The 21,842-nt window shown below is 30.2% G+C and overlaps 1 protein-coding gene across 1 annotated transcript in view; it reads right to left on the minus strand.

Annotated features, from left to right (window-relative positions):
- Positions 1 to 21,842, minus strand: part of LOC142326580 (kinesin-like protein CG14535) — a 771,779-nt gene that overhangs the window by 102,932 nt on the left and 647,005 nt on the right. The window contains exon 4 of the mRNA XM_075369160.1: positions 3,723 to 3,914. Coding sequence (XP_075225275.1) covers positions 3,723 to 3,914 — 192 coding nt within the window. The remainder of the gene's footprint in view (positions 1 to 3,722; positions 3,915 to 21,842) is intronic.

Consider the following 21,842-nt stretch of genomic DNA (forward strand, 5'->3'; position numbering starts at 1 on the left):
TTTGATATTTATTGTTTGAAATAAAGTTTTGTATTGTTTATGTTTCATTCTTATTAATATAAATATCTTAAAATAAAAATTAACTACTTATTTTGGAAAATGTTTAATTTTTCACGTACCGATAAAATTCCAAAAATAAACTAATTTAAATTAAATTTCATATGAATTAAAAAAATCCTAATGAAATTTCACGACATACGTTTTACTGTTTTCATGAAAACTGGCAGACTAGATTGTCATAATTTAATTTGTACGTTACATCCTGAGCTCAGGGGAAAATGATATATTTGTTATTTATCCAAAGAATAGCATCCCGTTGTCGTATGGCCATACTAATCAGCTAAACTCTTCCACAGTAAAACTATCTTTAAAAAAGAAATCTAAGAAAATGAATGTGAAAAGATATAAAAAAGATACAAATTTTAGTGTACTAAATGAAATTTAAAAAAAATTAAAACCTATTTTCTACAAAAACTACAGTAAAGACCTCTAGCGCAATTCTAACAAGAAGATCGTCTTTCGCTTCCGACACTTTCACTATTTTGCAGTCAGAAACTCACCGATTTTCAGAGTTCAACTCACTAAATACGTTCGATTAATCAGTAGACCTTACACAGAAGTATCAAGTTTCAGCTCTCTCATCACTGTGATTTCTACATAGCGCATATGAAAAATGCACCACTACACAATCAATCTCAAATTTTTTCGACCTTAAATTGAGCGTAACTCAAGAACGACTCAACCAATCTTTCTCAAATTTTCATATGCACAACTTCAGATATACTATTACAGCATATCTAGATTTTCATAAAATTGATTTAGTAGTTTAGGAGATTTTCGAACCACAAATTTTTTTTAATTTTGTGGCCTATAAATGTATAAACGTAGGCGTATAAATGTATAAGATGTATATTATTTTAAGCGAATGGTATTTATGTACACTTCATGCCACAAAACGTAAAAAGAATTCATTTCCCTCCTGCTCCGTCCATGCGAAGGAAAATAATAACATTCTTTTCTTCGAAGAGCCGGAAAAGTTATAATTTTTGTTTTAAATTTCTACATATTGATGCTACTCCAAACTAAGAATAAGTTTCAAAAATCTGCTAATCTCTTAATATAGCACAGCATCAAGCAGTCAACGTTTTTAAAGAATAATTTTAAAATATAATTTTTTTAAATTTTTATTGGATTTTCTAAAAAAAATGGTTTTTTAAAGTGTGTTTATTTATTTTACTTATTTTGCATATTTTAAAATATGTTTATTTATTTTAAGTTTTTATTTTATTTAAAATATGGATAGCCGACAAAAAACGGTGGCCGTACAAAAAAATCTGTGGTACACGAAAAGACAATGAACATGAGCTTAAGTTCTTTAATCTCCTCACATTATTTGTAGAGTGAAATTATTCGCTTAAAAAAGATTTCCACTGAATTAATCCAGAATAAACTTTCAAAGAGATCATCTAAGGAATTCTTATACGAAAAATATAAATAAATCCATGGCATTTAGTCTTAAATTCGGCTTAAACGTAAACAAAAATCCGAGTTGAAATTAAAAACCTCTTTTTTTTTAAAAACTTAAATTCGATTTTAATAAATCATAATAGTTGTTTGTGTAGCAAAATAATTAGTGTAACAAATAATAATAGAGGAAAAGACTGAAAACAAAGTTGTTATTCTTTCCTGACATTGGTTGATTGTTCTTATATAGTAGAAAAATAACATTCAAGAAAAAAGTTTAAAAAAAATTTATTGAAATCGATATTTCTTTACTTTTTTCTACTCCCCCTCCCATCAAATCTAAGAAAGTTTATTCTTAGTTTTAAAAATTTCAAAAACTTTCTTAAGAATTTTTATTCTACGTTTACTACGTTAAATAAAAGAAACTAAAAAAAATCCTTTGAAAAATGTACAATCAATAAAAAGTTACCCAAGATTTCGTTTTTGGGTGTGGGGGTGAATTATGATGAAATTTTAATGTAAGATTATTATTAAAAGTTTAAATAAAGTAAAAAAGTTCTAAAAAAAATTAAAAATCAATATTTTTAAACTTTGATAAGCTCCCCCACTAAAAATGTTGTTCCGAAAGTATTTTTTACTTTTTTTATTGGGTCACCTGCATTACTATTATACTTAGGAAGATTTTTAAATATTCGGTTAAAAATTACATAATAAATAAAAAGATAAATTTCCGATTTTTAGGGAAGGGAAGAATCTGTGGGTAATTTTTTTTTAAATGGTAAGACGTACATATTAAGAATACGTACACATGTACTCAATTTAATATAAAGTGGGGTTGTGTATGAAAAATTAAAAAAAAATTGATCCCAGAGAAATTATTTATTCCACCGCCTGGAGATATTGACCCCAAACGTTTACCAATAAATTGCTCCATATACACTAATCTCTGTGCCAAATTTCATTAAAATCAGTTTATCTAATCAAGCATTATTAACCTCCAAGCACGACAATGTAATATTACTACGTACGTATATCGTACGTAGGAATATTACCTCCCACTTTTTTTTTGTTTTTTGGGGTTCCTGGGTGATGAAATATTGAGAAATGGAAAAACCCAATCCCAATTTTTGTTTGATTACCAAATTTTCTTACTTGTAGCATAGCTGTAAAACTATGATGCCAGGAAAGTAAATGAATAAGGTTACAAAATTGATTCTGTAAAATTATTTTGTGGACTAGTAATATGACAAAAAGTTTATCCAACATCAAACCAAGTTTTGAAATACAGCCTTAGTTTATTTCCAATCGACATTGTCAGGTTTCTTATCTCATTTCAATTTGAATTACAGTAAATTTATTTTAATTTTTCTCAAGAAGATTTTTATATATTTCTAATTCCAGTATTCTAACGAAAAGTCTCTTCATCTTTTGTTAAATTACAAACTCTTCAATTCACTAATTATTATAACGCGCCGTATCGTTAATTGCAGTCCAATTTGAACGAAAAAAAAATATTTTAATAATATTTCTAATAAAAATTTCTTGAAAAATTCTGTCTGAAAAGAAAAATAAAAGAACGTGTTGAACCACAACTGGTTGTTATATTTGTTAAGATATTTAGATATTTAAAAAGGATGACGATTCCTATCGATATTATTGAAAAATAAACAGCTTTAAAAAACTAAAAAAGTTTGTACAGCTGAAATAGTATAATTAAAAAAAAAAAAATATGTTCTAAAAAGGAATTATATTTTTAATATTAAGTCTTGTACGTAATATTTTATTTCGTATTTTTGACCAGTTGTACTGTTAAAATCAAATGCGGGTGGATTTAAATAGAAACTAAATAAAAGTTTATTATTAGAAATAACAAATAAAATACAATACCTATATTTAATCATTATTGTGACAAATTATTTTTATGAAGGGCCATTACATAAATTCGAGATGATTAAAGCCAGTTATATTTTTTTTAATCTCTTACTGCTAATGGAAAATTCCATTCTCTCCTCTGGCCAGCATAGTATATTCCAGCTGCAATATCTACTTGCGGTCCAGCATGGATAACTCTATTTTCATTATTTATTATAAATTTAATAAAAGATAAAAACTATTATTAATAATACGTATTTCACAGGAAAAGATTCTTGCTTTTTCTGTTCTGTTTCATTAATAGTAAATACTTTTAAGTTTAAGTCTTAAGATTTAATTATTGTTAAATAAATAATTTTTCTTTTAAATAATGAACGATGTATTACCTGTGAGTCAGATGGTGTAAAGATTGCATCAAATGCAAATACTTTTGGAGCGATAACGCGAAGTCGTCGATCTTCCGGAAGGGAAGGGTAAGTTGAATCGAATACGGTTACTTGCCTTCGACGTGCATCTACACTTAAATAAGATCCTTGCTGTCCATCCGCTACACCGGCGACTCTTAGCATTACTTTAACCTAAAATATAAGTTAAAAAAAAAAAACTGTATAAGTATATTTATCTAACAGTGCTAAATTATAAGTCAATTATATAATAAAATTAAAACTGCTTCCACAAACTACAAAGAGTTGTATTTTTTAAAACTTTTTTCTTAAAAATATTTCCTCTTTTAAAAATTGTTACAGAATTTAATGATCCAATAGGTATACGAGCTAAAATGTATAAATGTTTTAAAATTATGTAGTATGCCAACATTATTTATAATATTGTTAGCAAATACATTACGTCTATAACTCATGTATTTCAATTTTCAAGATTATTGTACTTTGTACAAGGAAGTATTGTAATGGCGTAATATTTCGGTTTTATATTTCAACGGAAATATCCATTTTGACCATCCCTGAATCCATTTTGACTAGTGTCGGCGTAACGTCTGTACGTATGTATCTCGCGTAACTCAAAAACGATTAACCGTAAGATGTTGAAATTTTGGATTTAGGACTGTTGTAACATCTAATTGTGCACCTCCCTTTTTTATTGCAATCGACTTGACCAAAAATGTCCAAAAAAGCCCAAAATTTTGGATTTTCGATTTTTTTCTTAATTGCAGTAATAAGTCCACATTAAGAGCTTTTCAACGATATTTCATAAGCGATACTTATTTTCATTGGTTCCAGAGTTATAGCCAAATAAAATTTTAATTAATGAAATATTTGTATCTTACAAGAGGAAGGAAAATTTCCGTCAAACTCTGAGCTCTCTTCATCTAATGTACGTGTTCTGGAGACTTTGGTATGGGTAATTCTTCGCAGTGTGAATCTCAATGCAGATTGCAAGTTAGAGTACACCACTGTATATTTTGATTTTGACGAAATTCTTGTGATGTTTGTTAAGCAGAAATAACAGATTTCTCCAAATCTTAGAGATAGCAAATGGCATGTGACGTGTGCCATTTTTCCATACAGTGAAAAGCTTAGAACACGATAAACAAAAAATACAAGAAATAGTAAGCAACAGATACTGGTGAGGCCCATGATATGTTTACTGGCCACTACTATCTCACAACTGGCATCGTTCTGATGAATGTGTGCTACACTAGATCACGTTTGTACATGTCTATACACGTTTGAACCAGCATAACAGTAGCAAGGATACTCTTTGAGTTAGCACAATTGGTTCCATCATATTTACAATGCTCTAGGAGCTTTTACATGACAATAGAAAAAATAGATGAAAAAACGTTTTAAAATATTAAAAAAAATTAAAATAACAGAAAAAACTGTGTTTGATGGAGAAATTCCGAATAAACATCTGAAAACAGAAAAACAACATTAAAAAAATGCATTAAGTACACCTGTTGGTACTCGTGAGACAAAAATCATATTGACCAGTGTAATCAGATTTCTTCTATTACATAATATTATTGTTGTTAGGATTATATGTAATCATCAGTTATATTGTTCAAAACAGATTTCTTAGTTAACAATTTTTCTCAAAATTTGTTGTAAGAGTTATCAATGGTGCGATAACTCTTACATAAGGTAATTACACATTTCAGTAAAAAAAACAATTTTTTTTTTGTGAAATGGTAAACTGTTACGCTACGGAAAAGTAATAATAATACCTCTTATTACTTAACATTTGTCTTATTACTTAAACATTTTCATTCTGCAATAACCAATAACTTTATCACTGAAAAGACGTGATCGTTGTTTATAATTTGACCATTTGCTGTTAAATAATAGTACAAGCTACTAGCCTATAATGATAGGCTGATAGATAATGATAGCTAATGATAGCTAATGATAGAGAGTTACATAAGGTATTTTTTCTAGAGGTGAAAAATGTTGAGATTATTGAATTAGATCAATGATAGAATGCATTGTTTATAAAATACAGCTTTTAATTTTTCAAAAAAAAAATTAAACAATACATTTCTGTGTCACTAGACTTTTAGTCGGTAGTGCGCAGGAATACATACGCATTTTCTGTAACAGCTTGCGGAACCTGTTAGCGAGTCCGACACTGCTTCGACGCCCGTAAATGGGTTCCTCCACCTCAAAAAAAAAACTTTTAATCATAAATTCTGTTTTTATCTTAGGTAATGTCGATCGTTGTTAAAGACATTTCTTCCTCAGAATCCGACATAATTAATAGAAGGATTAACAGTGTAATAAAGAAATTTAGTTATCTACTGGTTTACATTCACAAATTTCATCTGGAACTACTAAATCGGATTAAAATCAAAGTAAAAAAAAAGAACAGTTAATACATTAAGGAATACCCGGTTCTGGTTGGTCAATGGCTGAAAAGAATAGGTTTAGAGTGGTTGAATATCTGTATCATAATGAAAATTTGTTTAATAATGACCCTCATTGTGATACAGATTCCAGCCGCGTAATTTAAAACGTTATAAGACAGCAGCAGGAAAATCTTCTTAGCTTTAAAAGATTTTTGGTAACCAACAACAGTTTTACTATTTGTAGTTAAGCTGTAATTCTAGTTGTAATTCTTTCAGTTGTAATTTCTATTTTATCGACTCTTTTTGCGAAAAAAATAAGTTTATATTAAAAAATTGGTTTATATTAAAAAAGTTTATAAGAAATGAATTAGAAAATGGTGTTATAGAGGAAGAAGAGGAAGTTGAGGAGGATGAAATGGGAGAAACAATACTGAGATCTGAATTTAAGAGAGAATTAAAAGATTTAAATGGCTGAAAGGCTCCTGGAATAGACGGATTACCTGTAGAATTACTGCGCAGTGCAGGTGAGGAAGCGATTGATAGATTATACAAACTGGTGTGTAATATTAACGAAAAAGGGGAATTTCTGTCAGACTTCAAAAAAAGTGTTATAGTAATGATACCAAAGAAAGCAGGGGCAAATAAATGTGAAGAATACAGAACAATTAGTTTAACTGGTCATGCATCAAAATTCTTAACTAGAATTCTATACAGAAGAATTGAGAGGAGAGTGGAGGAAGTGTTAGGAGAAGACCAATTTGGTTTCAGGAAAAGTATAGGGACAAGGGAAGCAATTTTAGGCCTCAGATTAATAGTAGAAGGAAGATTAAAGAAAAACAAACCGACATACTTGGCGTTTATAGACCTAGAAAAAGCATTCGATAACGTAGACTGGAATAAAATGTTCAGCATTTTAAAAAAATTAGGGTTCAAATACAGAGATAGAAGAACAATTGCTAACATGTACAGGAACCAAAGAGCAACAGTAACAATTGAAGAACATAAGAAAGAAGCCGTAATAAGAAAGGGAGTCCGACAAGGATGTTCCCTATCTCTGTTAATTTTTAATCTTTACATGGAACTAGCAAGTTAATGATGTTAAAGAACAATTTAGATTCGGAGTAACAGTACAAGGTGAAAAGATAAAGATGCTACGATTTGCTGATGGTATAGTAATTCTAGCCGTGAGTAAAATGGATTTAGAAGAAACAATGAGCGGCATAGATGAAGTCCTACGCAAGAACTATCGCATGAAAATAAACAAAAACAAAACAAAAGTAATGAAATGTAGTAGAAATAACAAAGATGGACCACTGAATGTAAAAATAGGAGGAGAAAAGATTATGGAGGTAGAAGAATTTTGTTATTTGGGAGGTAGAATTACTAAAGATGGACGAAGCAGGAGCGAAATAAAATGTCGAATAGCACAAGCTAAACGAGCCTTCAGTAAGAAATATAATTTGTTTACATCAAAAATTAATATAAATGTCAGGAAAAGATTTTTGAAAGTGTATGTTTGGAGTGTCGCTATATATGGAAATGAAACTTGGACGATCGGAGTATCTGAGAAGAAAAGATTAGAAGCTTTTGAAATGTGGTGCTACAGGAGAATGTTAAAAATCAGATGGGTGGATAAAGTGACAAACGAAGAGGTATTGCTGCAAATAGATGAAGAAAGAAGCATTTGGAAAAAAATATAGTTAAAAGAAGAGACAGACTTATAGGCCACACACTAAGGCATCCTGGAATAGTCGCTTTAGTATTGGAAGGACAGGTAGAAGGGAAAAATTGTGTAGGCAGGTCACGTTTGGAATATGTAAAACAAATTGTTAGGGATGTAGGATGTAGAGGGTATACCGAAATGAAACGACTAGCACTAGATAGGGAATCTTGGAGAGCTGCATCAAACCAGTCAAATGACTGAAGACAAAAAAAATTTGACTGAAGACAAATTGTATTTTATAACAAGTAGGGTACGTTCAAAGTTATTAAATACATAAATAACGTTAACCTTGAAAGGTATATATTTATGTAACGTTGATATTGAAATAAAGTTACAAAATTTTGTAGATAAGTTACGTGTATTATTATTGTAAAATTGAAATGGACGTTATAAAATAATTATATTTTTTTTAATATTTGAAATAAAAATATTAATACTAATAGAATATTTTCGATCTTTTATCAACGCAAATAACAAATTGGTTTTAAAGAAACGAATTTTAAACATATAATACAATAACAATAATAATTAACGTTTTTTCTCGTTATTATCACAAATGGTATTTCATTATCGTAAACTGTAACGAGTGGTATTGGTCAAATCACAAATTAAATATTTTAAAAAGGAATATAATAGAAAATTCAGCGAGGGTTTTGAATTCCCTCTCCACGGTCTATTGGTCCTGTTATAATGTAAGGGGTGACGGCAATGTAGCAACGGAGACAAGAACAGACAAGGGGGGCTCTGTGTAAATATTTATTGCAGTCTAACTGAGCGGCTTTCAACAGTATAGCCTTGCTAGCGTATACGTTTAGCTAAGCTTTGCATTCTGTCACTCGATTTAACTTAGCGCTTCGTTGTGGTTCTGCTTTGCTTATGTTTCAAAAAAAAACCTTAACCGCATTACGGCAGAAAAGGCCATTTTTTTAATATATTTACATGAATAATGTTTATGTTTTAAAAAGTGAAAAGTGATGTGAGGGAATAGAAATAAACTAAATCAGTTACTGTAAATTATAAAGAAAAAAAAAGGAAAAATCTTTTCTTTCCATCTAATTTGATCTTTTAATCGTTACTTTTAAATTTCTTTTCGTTTCTTTATACGCTATTATTTTATCCGTTCTTCTCCCTTCTTCTGCCTAATTTACAACCTTTTTTTTCTTAATCAACTGTTGTTACGTTAAAACTTCTGAATCTGTATTTCTTAATGGTTTTTAACTTCTTCTTTATGTACTGCAACACTGATTAAATTTATCCATTCATCTAATTTTAAATGTGAGTTTCGTCTTTATTTCTTTATTTATGTTCATTTTATTTAAATCTATGAGCTTAATTTAAAGTAAAAATTCTATTTTTTAAAAAAATACGATTTCATTAAAAATTTTATTTGAATGTTTAACAGGTTAAACATACAAAATAAAAAAAATATGAGTAATTTCTATTTTAGAGTATTAATTTCATTATAAAAAGAAAACACAAAGAAGAATTAATTAACTGAAAAAAATAGCTATTCACATTCATCCAAACAGAAGTAAAGATATATCTCTATTCGTTTTCAATTCAAGACTAATTACGTGTTTGAAGGAGATATATTAATTTTGCTTTCCTCCCTGTTAGGTGATCAAACTGTGGAAGATTACACGGGTTAAGGATCTCTTCCTTCTTGATTGCAAACATTGCTTTATGATTTCATCCTTTAATATTCACAAAATTAATGAATCTAAGGACACAAACTGCTGTTATGTTGAATTTAAATGTTATAATATAATGGGAGTTTGTCTTACTTTACTTTTATAACTCCTCAATTAAAAAAAAATAAAATTAATAAATAAATTTATTATCTCAAATAATTAACTAATACATGATTCTTATGAAGTTTTATACGTATTAAAATGTTTATTTTCGAGACTGTATAGTTATACTTCAGTCGAGTTTATATTTAAATAATATACAAATAAAGGTTGTCTTTTTAACACATCCGTAGTTTCCCCGCCGCCCGGAGATGGACACACAATTAAGCATAAACTCAGAACCGGGGAGTGCATTCGCCTCAAACTACCTCGGAAGGACGCAAGACCCCGCCCAGGCAGCCGAAACTCGGTCTTTCTGCATGCCATACCTCAAATGAGGAGTTCCGAAAAGGAACTCCTCATTTGAGGAGTCGGTCTTACCACATCTACAACAACGGCCACTTCTATCTGCGGCATTACAGAACTTGGCCCTGTGGCCTGGACTCCAGCATCTAAAACAGAGTCGTCGGAGGCACGCCGCGTCACCTTCCCATGTAAGTATAGTTGCATATTTACAACTATACCTATACAAAATACTACATAAAGGAAAATATTCTAATCAGGCCAAATTTTACGGATATCTTTAACTTTTTTGTGTTTTATTTTTTGGAGTAAGAGTGTTTTAAATAGAAATTACGGGCCGGTCTCCGTGGCGCGACTGGTAGCGTCTCGGCCGTTCATCCGGAGGTCCTGGGTTCGAATTCCGGTTGAATATATGAAGTCTGTTCGAGGATATGGTGGCGATGAAGTGACTGAAGAAGCAAAGCACTTCTTGAAGGTTATTAAATCATAAAAGAAAAACCGGATAGTATTTGATAAGTAATCTACATTCAAAGTTTTTATATATAACAGGAAAAAAGTAATTCTCACGGGTACAAATATTATTCAGCGGAATGATTGCGGTCTCCATTCTCGTCGTGAAGATATCGAAATCTTATTAAAGGAAGAAAAAATCCTTTAATACTGTCTGTTAATATTATATCTGTAGAGACTCATCTTCGTCCCCAGGATGGAGTGACTTTTCGCGGTTACTTCTGCGAAAGATGCGACCATCAAACTGAGGTCAGAGGATGCGAAGATGTGGCTGTTTTACTGAAGAAATTCATATTAGCTGCGCGGATTCCGCTAGAGAAAAACATCCCTGAATTCTCAGTGAAGATTTTGAAGATATTAAAATTAATATCTGCAACTTTTATATTCCGGTAACAATAAGGATGATCTGTCCGTTCTGTTTTCACAGATTCCTTTACCCTGCGAAATAATAGGCGATTTGAACGCCTATCACTATTCACAGGAAATATTTTTTGCATTTGAATTAGACTGGTTTTACAACATTTTATTTGCTTCTTTTTAATTATATAACCTGACAAAGTCATAGGCTGCTTTAAAATAATGAAACAAATTTTAATTAATAATAATTAAGAATTAGGATAATGAAAAATAATAGCTAAAGATCAGTTTTGCGTTATGAAATTTATGTTATGTGTGTCCACTCATTATCTTTACGTTTGTATCTTATTTTTATAAATTACGTCTTAGCTTTATATTTTGGATCGCTGGTTCAAATTTTGGTCAGGCTTTGGACTTGAAAAAAAATTTTTTTTGTCACCTTTTTTCTGTAATACGTAATTTTTTTAACAACGATTTTACTGTTCGAGGTTACGTTGTAGATTATTTAAAAAAACTTTATAATAGATTATTTGTAATTGTGAGTGTGTATGTGAGCGCGCGCGTATGTATGTGAATGTGTAAGTGCGCGCTCGCTCATGTCTATTGCGTTTTCATATGAATCTAACGCTGCACTTGTTTAAAATTCATGGAAACCTTTTTCACCCTTTTCCTAAAAGTAACTTATCTACTTATATTTGCCAATTTACGTTGAAAGCCAATTTTCAGAACTAAGAAGTGTGATCGTTTTAACTGACGTTATACGATCACGCTGTTTTAGCTCAAATATTGCTGATAAGCTCCTTTTAAACTCGCAGTTAAGCCATTTTCATGTTTAACAAGAGGAACATGAAAAGATACAAAAGATAAGTAGCTATTTAAACGTTATCAATACCATTTGAGTTTATTTTTTCTAAAGAAAGAATTACTTTTATTGAATAATTTAACATAATGAGACAAAATAAATAGGAAATAGTAAACCTTTTTAAATGTTTACATAAATTTTAATCTGGTATATATTTTTCCAACGAAATGTTATTATTTTTATTTAAATGATTTTAATAGAAACATTTTCAGTGTATTATACAATTCTACTGATAGAAATCTCTGAATAAGTATGATTATCTCATACTAACTGAATTTAACATTTCTTAATCAGTAAATTATTCATTCTTAAGCTACAAAACAGAATCGGCAAAAAAAAAGATTAACACAGTAAAACAATCTCAATTCAGAGCAATAAAAAGAATTTCGTCAATAAAGACATAATACTTTTCCAGAATTTGTTATTTATTCTTATATAGTTGGAAAATAATTATAAATGATAAAAGTTACCCAAATGTTTTTTTTGGTGTGGGGGTAATTTATTGCAAAATTATCATTATATATTTAAATAAACCAAAAAAGAGTATTAAAAGTTTTAAAAAATCGGTATGTTTTATTTATTTATTTTTTTTTTGCTTTCCTACCTCTAAACGGTAGGAATATTTAAACTAAACTGGTGTGTAATATTTATGAAAAAGGGGAATTTCCGTCAGACTTCAAAAAAAGTGTTATAGTAATGATACCAAAGAAAGCAGGGGCAGATAAATGTGAAGAATACAGAACAATTAGTTTAACTAGTCATGCATCAAAAATCTTAACTAGAATTCTACACAGAAGAATTGAGAGGAGAGTGGAGGAAGTGTTAGGAGAAGACCAATTTGGTTTCAGGAAAAATATAAGGACAAGGGAAACAATTTTAGGCCTCAGATTAATAGTAGAAGGAAGATTAAAGAAAAACAAACCGACATACTTGGCGTTTATAGACCTAGAAAAGGCTTTCGATAACGTAGACTGGAATAAAATGTTCAGCATTTAAAAAAAATATGGGTTCAAATACAGAGATAGAAGAACAATTGCTAACATGTACAGGAACCAAACAGCAACAGTAACAATTGAAGAACATAAGAAAGAAGCCGTAATAAGAAAGGGAGTCCGACAAGGATGTTCCCTATCTCCGTTACTTTTTAATCTTTACATGGAACTAGCAAGTTAATGATGTTAAAGAACGATTTAGATTCGGAGTAACAGTACAAGGTGAAAAGATAAAGATGCTACGATTTGCTGATGATATAGTAATTCTAGCCGAGAGTAAAAAGGATTTAGAAGAAACAATGAACGGCACAGATGAAGTCCTACGCAAGAACTATCGCATGAAAATAAACTAGAAGAAAACAAAAGTAATAAAATGTAGTAGAAATAAAGATGGACCACTGAATGTGAAAATAGGAGAAGAAAAGATTATGGAGGTAGAAGAATTTTGTTATTTGGGAAGTAGAATTACTAAAGATGGACGAAGCAGGAGCGATATAAAATGCCGAATAGCACAAGCTAAACGAGCCTTCAGTAAGAAATATAATTTGTTTACATCAAAAATTAATTTAAATGTCAGGAAAAGATTTTTGAAAGTGTATGTTTGGAGTGTCGCTTTATATGGAACCACTGATACGAAGTACGTGAGAAGAAAAGATTAGAAGCTTTTGAAATGCGGTGCTATAGGAGAATGTTAAAAATCAGATGGTTGGATAAAGTGACAAATGAAGAGGTATTGCGGCAAATAGATGAAGTAAGAAGCATTTGGAAAAATATAGTTAAAAGAAGAGACAGACTTATAGGCCACATACTAAGGCATCCTGGAATAGTGCTTTAATATTCGAAGGACAGGTAGAAAGGAAAAATTGTGTAGGCAGGCCAAGTTTGGATTATGTAAAACAAATTGTTAGGGATGTAGGATGTACATGGTATACTGTAATGAAACGACTAGCACTAGATAGGGAATCCTGGAGAGCTGCATCAAACCAGTTAAATGACTGAAGACAAAAAAAAAGCCTCTAAACTCACTTCCAAGATTTTTTTTCTACGTTTAGTATGTTAAATAGTGGATTAAAAAAATTCCATTAAAAACTGTACAACCAATAAATGCAAATTTTTTTTTTTGAGAGGTGAACTTTGATGAAATTTTATTATAACATTACTACTAAAAATTTATTATTTAAACGTTTAATACTATTAAAAGTTTAAAGGAACCCAAAATCATTCTGAAAGATTAAAAAAAATTATATTTTTAAACTTTGATCGACTACCCCCCGTCACTAATATTGTCCCTAAAGTCTTTTTTTGGGCCGCTTGCACTACTATTATGCCTAGGAAGACATTAAAAAAAATTCTGTTAAAAAATAAATAATAATAAACAGATAGCTTTTTCAATTTTTAAGGAAGGAGGAAAATATTTATTTTGGGGAAAAAATGTTAAGATAAGTATACAAGCATGTATATACTGAGCTTAATATAAAGTGGGGTTATGTTTGCAAAAGTTTGAGAAAATACGACTCCCTAAAACCCATTTGAATCTTTTAAACGTTTTTCTATCTCTCAATAATTTCTGTTCATTTACTTTTGTTTAAAATATATCTGTACTGCTATTACGTTTTATTCATGTAATTAATTCACTAGGTGCCAGCCAAAACATAACATTGATATATATATTTTTTATACACAAAAGTTTTCCTTAACTGTGGCAACTGAAAATAACTTTCCAACCATTAAAAATAGAAAATTTTCATTTAGAAAATGTTTTTACCGCGAAACAATCTATTTTTCTGTATGAGTCTAATCACACTACAAACCCCCGTGAGCAAAATTAAAAATTTTAAATGGAAAGATTAGAGTTGTGACACATCGTTTTAAAAGGCATGGAAAAACTAACATTTCGACTTAACACTAACAGACTTAATAACTTAAGCTTACAATAACTCTATACAAAACGGCGGTCATTTAATATTTTTCGAAGCCAGATAAAAGGGCTTACAGGAAAAACTCAAATAGTAATCTCATATCGAAAAATAAATAATTTTGAGGTAAAACCATTTTCTAATGTTCATTTTTTCAGTGTTTCCCTACTGAACAGTTACTTTTAGAACTAGCTGTGTGAAAAACATAAAACACCCGATATTTTTGGTAAAAGTTGTGTATTCCGATTTTTCTTACTCATTTTTTTCAAAGAAAAATTTTGTTTTTGAAAACGAGTGTCATAATTTGATTCTTCCTATTTATAAATTTTGAGTAGCCTCACCCACAGACGCTCCTGGGTGCTTGGGGTATGATGATCTTATATAAAAAACCTGGATTTTCAAGGTAGAATATGTTAAATTTCATTTCAACAAAAACGTTATTTAAGAACTGCCATATTTTACGTACATTATTCATCTTTAAGAGTATTTTTCTGCGATTTTGACAGCATTTTATTAGAGAAGAAAGTACTGTCGGTTGGTCCTTTCTCCATATGACAATTACAATAATTCATCCCTTCCTTTAAACAACAATATTCATAATAAAGACAAAAAACCAATGCGTTGCTGGCTTTCCATTGCAAAACCTTTTGGAAACCTATTCTAAAGCCATAATAAACAAAATTAATAATAAATCTTTACCTAAAAGAAAAAAATGTCCAATCAGAATTACGTCTATTTTATACACTACTATAAAGTTACCAAATCATACACCCAAGCAAAGGTTTTGAAATTATTCTAAATTAATAGTTTAAAAAAAAAAAATCGCCTTCTAGTAGAGACGTAGTTTTTTTAAATGAAATTTAGATAAAAATTAAAACATGAATAACTGAAATCATAAATATTGATTTAAACCTCTAACAACAAAAAATTCTAATGAAATGTTTTTTTTTCTCAAAAAGGAATGAAATACTTTTATCTTTTAATCTGTATTACGATTAAAAAAAATCGTTATTCCGTCATATTCGATTATTTGCAAGATCTTTTGAATCATAATTCAAAATATGAAGATGAGATTAAAGTTATAATTTTGAAAGAAATTTTACAAACGTTATTATTTTTACAGAATTCTTTTAATTAAAAAAAAAAATAAAAAATGTTTCGTATTATTTCGAGACAGTTCTTGGAAACCCAACTTAGGTAAAGTGGCAGGCTTTCTCCCAGGTATTGTATAAATCCACTTCCGACATTATTAATCATTCTTTCGTGTAGTTCATATAATTCCAAAATTAATCTGTCTGAAAGATTTGATTATTTTAATTTTTTGTCGAGTTTTTATTGAAGCGTTTCAATCATTTAATAGGAATTTTCGTTTAAAGTATAATTATGTTTACACTCTAAGATTCAGAAGTTTCTTTTAATTTATTGAAACTTTTTCTTTATTTTATAAAACATTTTTCTTTAAATTCTTAAACGCACTAATACCTTGATAAAAGTACGCAAAAGTACACGAACGTTTTTTGTTTTCATACAGTAGCTTGTCGAGTAGAAGAAACGGTAAATTACTAACGTGTTTACGCGTGCGGTAAGTTAGTGTTTTTGCGTGCATATTTTTTTTTTGCGGTATACCGAAATACAAAACTAATTTACCTAAAGGTCTCCCTCACCCCAATTCTTGCCACTCTCTCTCTAGAGTCTTACTCTTCATTTAAAGTTACACCCTCACTCTGTCTCATCATTATATTGCACAGGGGAGTTATATGTTATGTAAACAAAAACTGAACACCGGTGGTAACTTAAATTACGAATACAACCGAGTTCAACTTCTGTTTTATGTTTAAAGAAAATTATGTCTTAGCAAACAAACAAACACTTAATTATTTCAATGGGTGGTGTTTCATTTTAGAACGGCACAGTATGTAACAATAAACTACATAATATTTTATTGGAGTCGTTAAAAGTAAAATCGTTTATCTCACTGGTAGCGAATTTTTTCCTTTATATATATAATTCCCCTTCTAAGAAGAGATAATGATAATACAATTTTTCACGATATAAAGGAGAACATTACACTCCCTGACCCAGTATTCCTTATAACTGTGATGCATATAACACGACTCACGTACAAATAAGAATAGCCAATGTTTCTTTCTTAGTAACGATGTCCATTATACAGCCATCCCTTGTTGTGAACAGAGTTAAGGTGTTCAGTTTTGCGGCTGAGTGTTATTTGACTTTCAGTGGACTTGGCGAACTGAAATGAAGTCATATTTCTGGTTCAGTGAAGAAAGGAGAACTATTTCACTCTTTTTAATTTCTATAATATAATAACTTGAAGATAGGTCTTCAAATGATAATTATTTCTGGGGTGACTATCCCAGTTTTGTAAGTAACTTTTGTATCGTGTCAAGTACATACAACTACCATACTTTTGGTATATTAGACCAGAAGATAAGGATTTACTTATTAAGAAACTTTTATGGTTATTATGTGAAGAGTTATCCGATAATTATAAATATTTCTTTGTTATTAGGCAATAAATATCAAATTTAACACAATATATTTTATATTAACTCGCCGGATTAGTCTAGTGGTTAAACTTGTCATCGCAAAATCAGGTGATTTTAGAAGTCGATAGTTCTAAGGTTCGAGTTCTTGTAAGGACAGTTGCTTTTATACAAATCTGAACGCTAAGCTGTGGATACCGATGTTATTTGGTGGTTATGTTTCAATTAACCTCACGTGGTTTACCTGAGTCTGTTCCAAACTATATGATTTCCGGCACATTTACACAACATTGCAACTACTCAAACTTGGCATGTCAGTAATTGCAACTGCCTATTCACAAACACACACACACACACACACACACAAAAATAAACAAACAAAAAATTCGACAGTTAGAATGATCGGTAGATTAGAATACTGGAAAATAACATAAAATTTCTGTATTCATGAAAATACCAGGGATAGCTTTTCAATATAGTACTGTTATATTTCAATATAGTTTCAAGCACGTATGAAACGTATAATACCGTTAGGTATAACGTATAATAACACATAATAGCGTTACACACAACGTTACTATTTTAATACTTTGCACCTACGCTTTTAACCGATATGTGGTGAAGCAATAATCACTCGATCTGTTATAGAAAGTCATAACGGTGGATACTTTTATTAGATACAGATTTTCAAATGTTATTGATTTTTTTTTCACAGAAGTACTTAACGTTAATAGACTGAATGTGTTTCATCGGGTAATTGTAGCCTACACGAGTCATATTTGTCGATGAAAATTACGTTTAATAATTATTTCATACTGTAAAATATGTGGGTATTTTATTCCGTAATCGCTCTACATAACCTTACACCATTCCACTTGGTCTCTTTAAATAAACTTTAAAAACTGAAGAAAAGCACCACTTTTTAACTGACTTAATTTTAGCTTGGTAATAAGCTACATGAACCTTAAATTATGTGTTTTACCTAATAAAAACTTTTTTCATTCGATGTGGAGGTTTTTTAATTTCCTATGACTAGTAAGTCATTTTTCAAGTAATTTTTAATAAAATTTTAGTTGAGAATGATTATAAAAATCAAATGCACGGCAATTAAAAGTAATCATTAACATAAAGTGGAGGATATGTGTTTTAAAAAAACGTTTAAATTAACAGCTCCATTAACCGCTACAGAGAAAAAAGTATCGTAAAATCCAGTAAAGAATGCACTGAAGCGACACTGGCGAGTATTTTTCACAAGAAAAAGAAAGAATTTCTGTTTAGTTTAAATTGCCGATCTCGATCGACCGTTAGAAAATAGAAACTTATTTCACATAAAAGTCGATAAAATTACTTTTCTCTCTGTACACATACAACTTTAGATTGTAATGCATTCCGAAGTGTTCTTTTGAAAAACTGTCAAAATTTTAAATTGTTTCTTATATCGTGATAATGGAATTTATTAAATTTACCGTAAATCAAAAATGTACACCCTTAATGGGTCTTCGTGTAAAGAGACTTGGTAGACTAAAAGCTAAATAAACATGAACCGGTATCTAAGCTTATAGGGATCATTACGTCACATACCACTCTACTCACCCAGACTGCAACATCACAATCACCATTCTACCTTTGACTGAGATCTTTTGAGTACTCCGGCAATATAATACCTTATGTATATAGCACCAACTACCTCCTTGATAAGCCACAAGCTACAATTCTCCAACTAGCATTTCACCAAGAATCGGTGAGCAAAATATAATACTGTTAATCACTGGATTTCCAGTTACCAATCAAAGTATAGGATGCACTCAACATGCCCACCCACGGAAAATGTAAATCAACTCTCCCGCTTCCGGTAGATAACGGTTTTTTGTTCAGTGCTCACCTTGAACAACAAATTATTTTTTGGGGATACATAAATCCAATTCTGGTGAAGTTCATCGCTTCAGCTGATTCACCACGAAAGTCGGAACGTCTCCGCTGATGAGCAATCAACCAAAGATACCTGACCCGGTCACAAGAAACACGAAAAAGAGATCAGGGAAGTGCAGCATCCCATCTTGGTTTTGAAAGGGCAATAATAGTTCAATCTGTTCTAAGCAATAGTAGCCACCCTCATGAACCTAATCTCAGTTGGTTGGCGTTGTGAATGTTTTAATGTTATCTCAATATTGGAATCCACTCTTGGAATTTATACATTTATTTTTAAAGGTTATCGATTATTAATATTACACAAAGCACCTGAATTTCGGTTCACTGAAAACGCCTTAACAGTATGGAAAATACATTCGTTCTACGAATATATTTTGTGACTATACAGTGGAATGTATATTCCGTAGTTTAGTACCACGGAAGAAGAGAACTTTAATAAAATTTCAAGTTGGATAAAAGAAAATGCTAATGTAGAACCACCAAACACGAACTGTTTCGGTAATTTTAGGTAATGCGTTCTACCACAACATACAAGGGCAAAAAACACATTTTTTCCAGTTTAGCCTTCGGGAATCACCTTCAGGTATTACTTCAGAGGATGAATGAGAATGATATGTATGAATATAAATGAAATGTAGTCTTGTACAGTCTCATGTCGACCATTTCTGAGATGTGTGGTTAATTGGAATCCAACCAACAAAGAATACCGGTATCCACGATCTAGTATTCAAATCCGTATAAAAGTAACTGCCTTTAATAGGATTTGAAGGTTGGAACTCTCGACTTCAAAATCAGTTGATTTGCGAAGATGCGTTCACCACTAGACCAACCCGGTGGGTGGGGAAAAAACACCTACCTTTAATAATCATAAATATGTTAAGCTAGATAATCTGCGTGTAAAAAAATATTTCTTTTAATGATTCGATATTAAACACTGAATGTTTCAAGTTAATACAATTAGGTAACATCTGGATCAAACAAATATAATATAACCTTAAGCTGAACATACGTTTTTAAGTTTTCCATCCTATCTTTACGATTTAAACCCGGTATCATCAGTATGAGAAATGTGAAAAATAGAATTACTCCTCATAATGTAAATATTTGAGAGAAAAGAGGTAAACAGGTTATGTATGAATGAAAAAGTAACCGATTGAAAAAAAAAATGTATGATCATCAATAGTATCGGAGCCAACAGATTAAATTATAGATTTATTTGCAATTAATGTAGATAATGCAAGTTAATGATGAAAGTTTGTCAGACGTATATGTAACTTGCCTTTGTCAGACGTACTTTATTGTACGTTTGACTTGATATGTATCTTGTCTTGACTTGGAGGTAAGACAGATTTCTTAAGGCTTCGAGGTAGGGGATAACAACCAGAGTAGCTTTTGGAAGGAATCAGGACAAATTACTTACTTTTATCAGAACCATTAATCAAAACTTATATTCCAAAATAATATTATAGTAATATTAAAAAAGCATAATCATAATGATTTTTTAATACGAATTAGTACTTGTAATAAACTGCAACATTTCCATGGTCATCAAACTCCAGCTTTTTAAGTATTTTTAAAATAAATACCGTAGAAAAACTTTCAGAATTTTCACAGAAAATTTCGGATAAAGTACATGAAGTTAACAAAGCTCAATAACGAATAAAGTAATTACTTTGTTGTAAATATAAAATTATTCCATTTAGAGAATTTTGACATAAATTTAAGTAAAATCTTATTTAGGTTAAAAGTCATATTCTAAACAGCCTTTTTACTCAAAATTTACTTTTAGGTTTTATTAAAAATTTTAATTAATTTATTAAATTTTTCCTTTTTTATTTATTTTTTTATTATTTATTTTATATTTTTATTTATTTTTTGTATTTATTAAATTTCAGCATTCAGATTTTAAAATTATAAACCACACTTTTTAATAATGCGTTGTGTACGTACCGATGTGCGTACACAACCACAATAAGTATATGTATGAAAAAATAAACGCAAACTTAATAAACAATTTTAACATGAGTTGCTTAAATATTCTCTTAGCTGAGGTCTATAGTTTGAACAAGCACACTTTAAGCAAATTCTCGCTACATCCAGCCTTGTTTAGAGTAAAACAACTTAAGAAATATAATGAACCCAATGTTTTTATAATAAAGGAAGTATAAATTTAACCTCTAACGCTCCAGTGTGGAGGAAAACTCCACATCAGTTGACAATTTTTTTCGATTAAACCTTTATAATTCAATGTTTTAGTACGTTATAATATTTTTTACAGTATTTTCATAGTTCAATGTAATAATTACAGAAACTAACTTACTTTAACAAACTAGAAACTGTGTTAACTAACCTCAGTATTTCTTTCAATAATAGTAAAACTCTAGGCTATTATCGTATTCGTAGAATTTTATTGTTTACTAGCAGACCCGGCAATGCTTAGCCATTGATAGATTTGAGTATTTGCTATATATATATAGATTAAATGAACACAATTGAAAGTCTGATAAAACATTAACAAAATGAACATCACCGAACTTCACAAAATTTAACCTTTCCCTTTCCTTTTCCCCTTTTCACCAATTTCCTTTTTACCATATTCCCTTTCCCCCACTCTTTCCCTTTCATTCCCCCATTTATCTTATTTCGCTTTTTCCCTTCTTCTTTCCACCCTTTCACCTTACCATTTCCTTTTCCTCATTTTCCCTTTTTTCTTTTTTCAATTTTCCCTTTCCTCCCTTTTACCTTTTTCGATTTTTCCCTTTTCCCCGGGCGTAAATCGGTCCAGCAGTTTTTTAGTCTATAGTGGACACACATTAC

Source organism: Lycorma delicatula, chromosome 6 (assembly GCF_047948215.1).
Source record: "Lycorma delicatula isolate Av1 chromosome 6, ASM4794821v1, whole genome shotgun sequence".
NCBI lineage: Eukaryota > Metazoa > Arthropoda > Insecta > Hemiptera > Fulgoridae > Lycorma > Lycorma delicatula.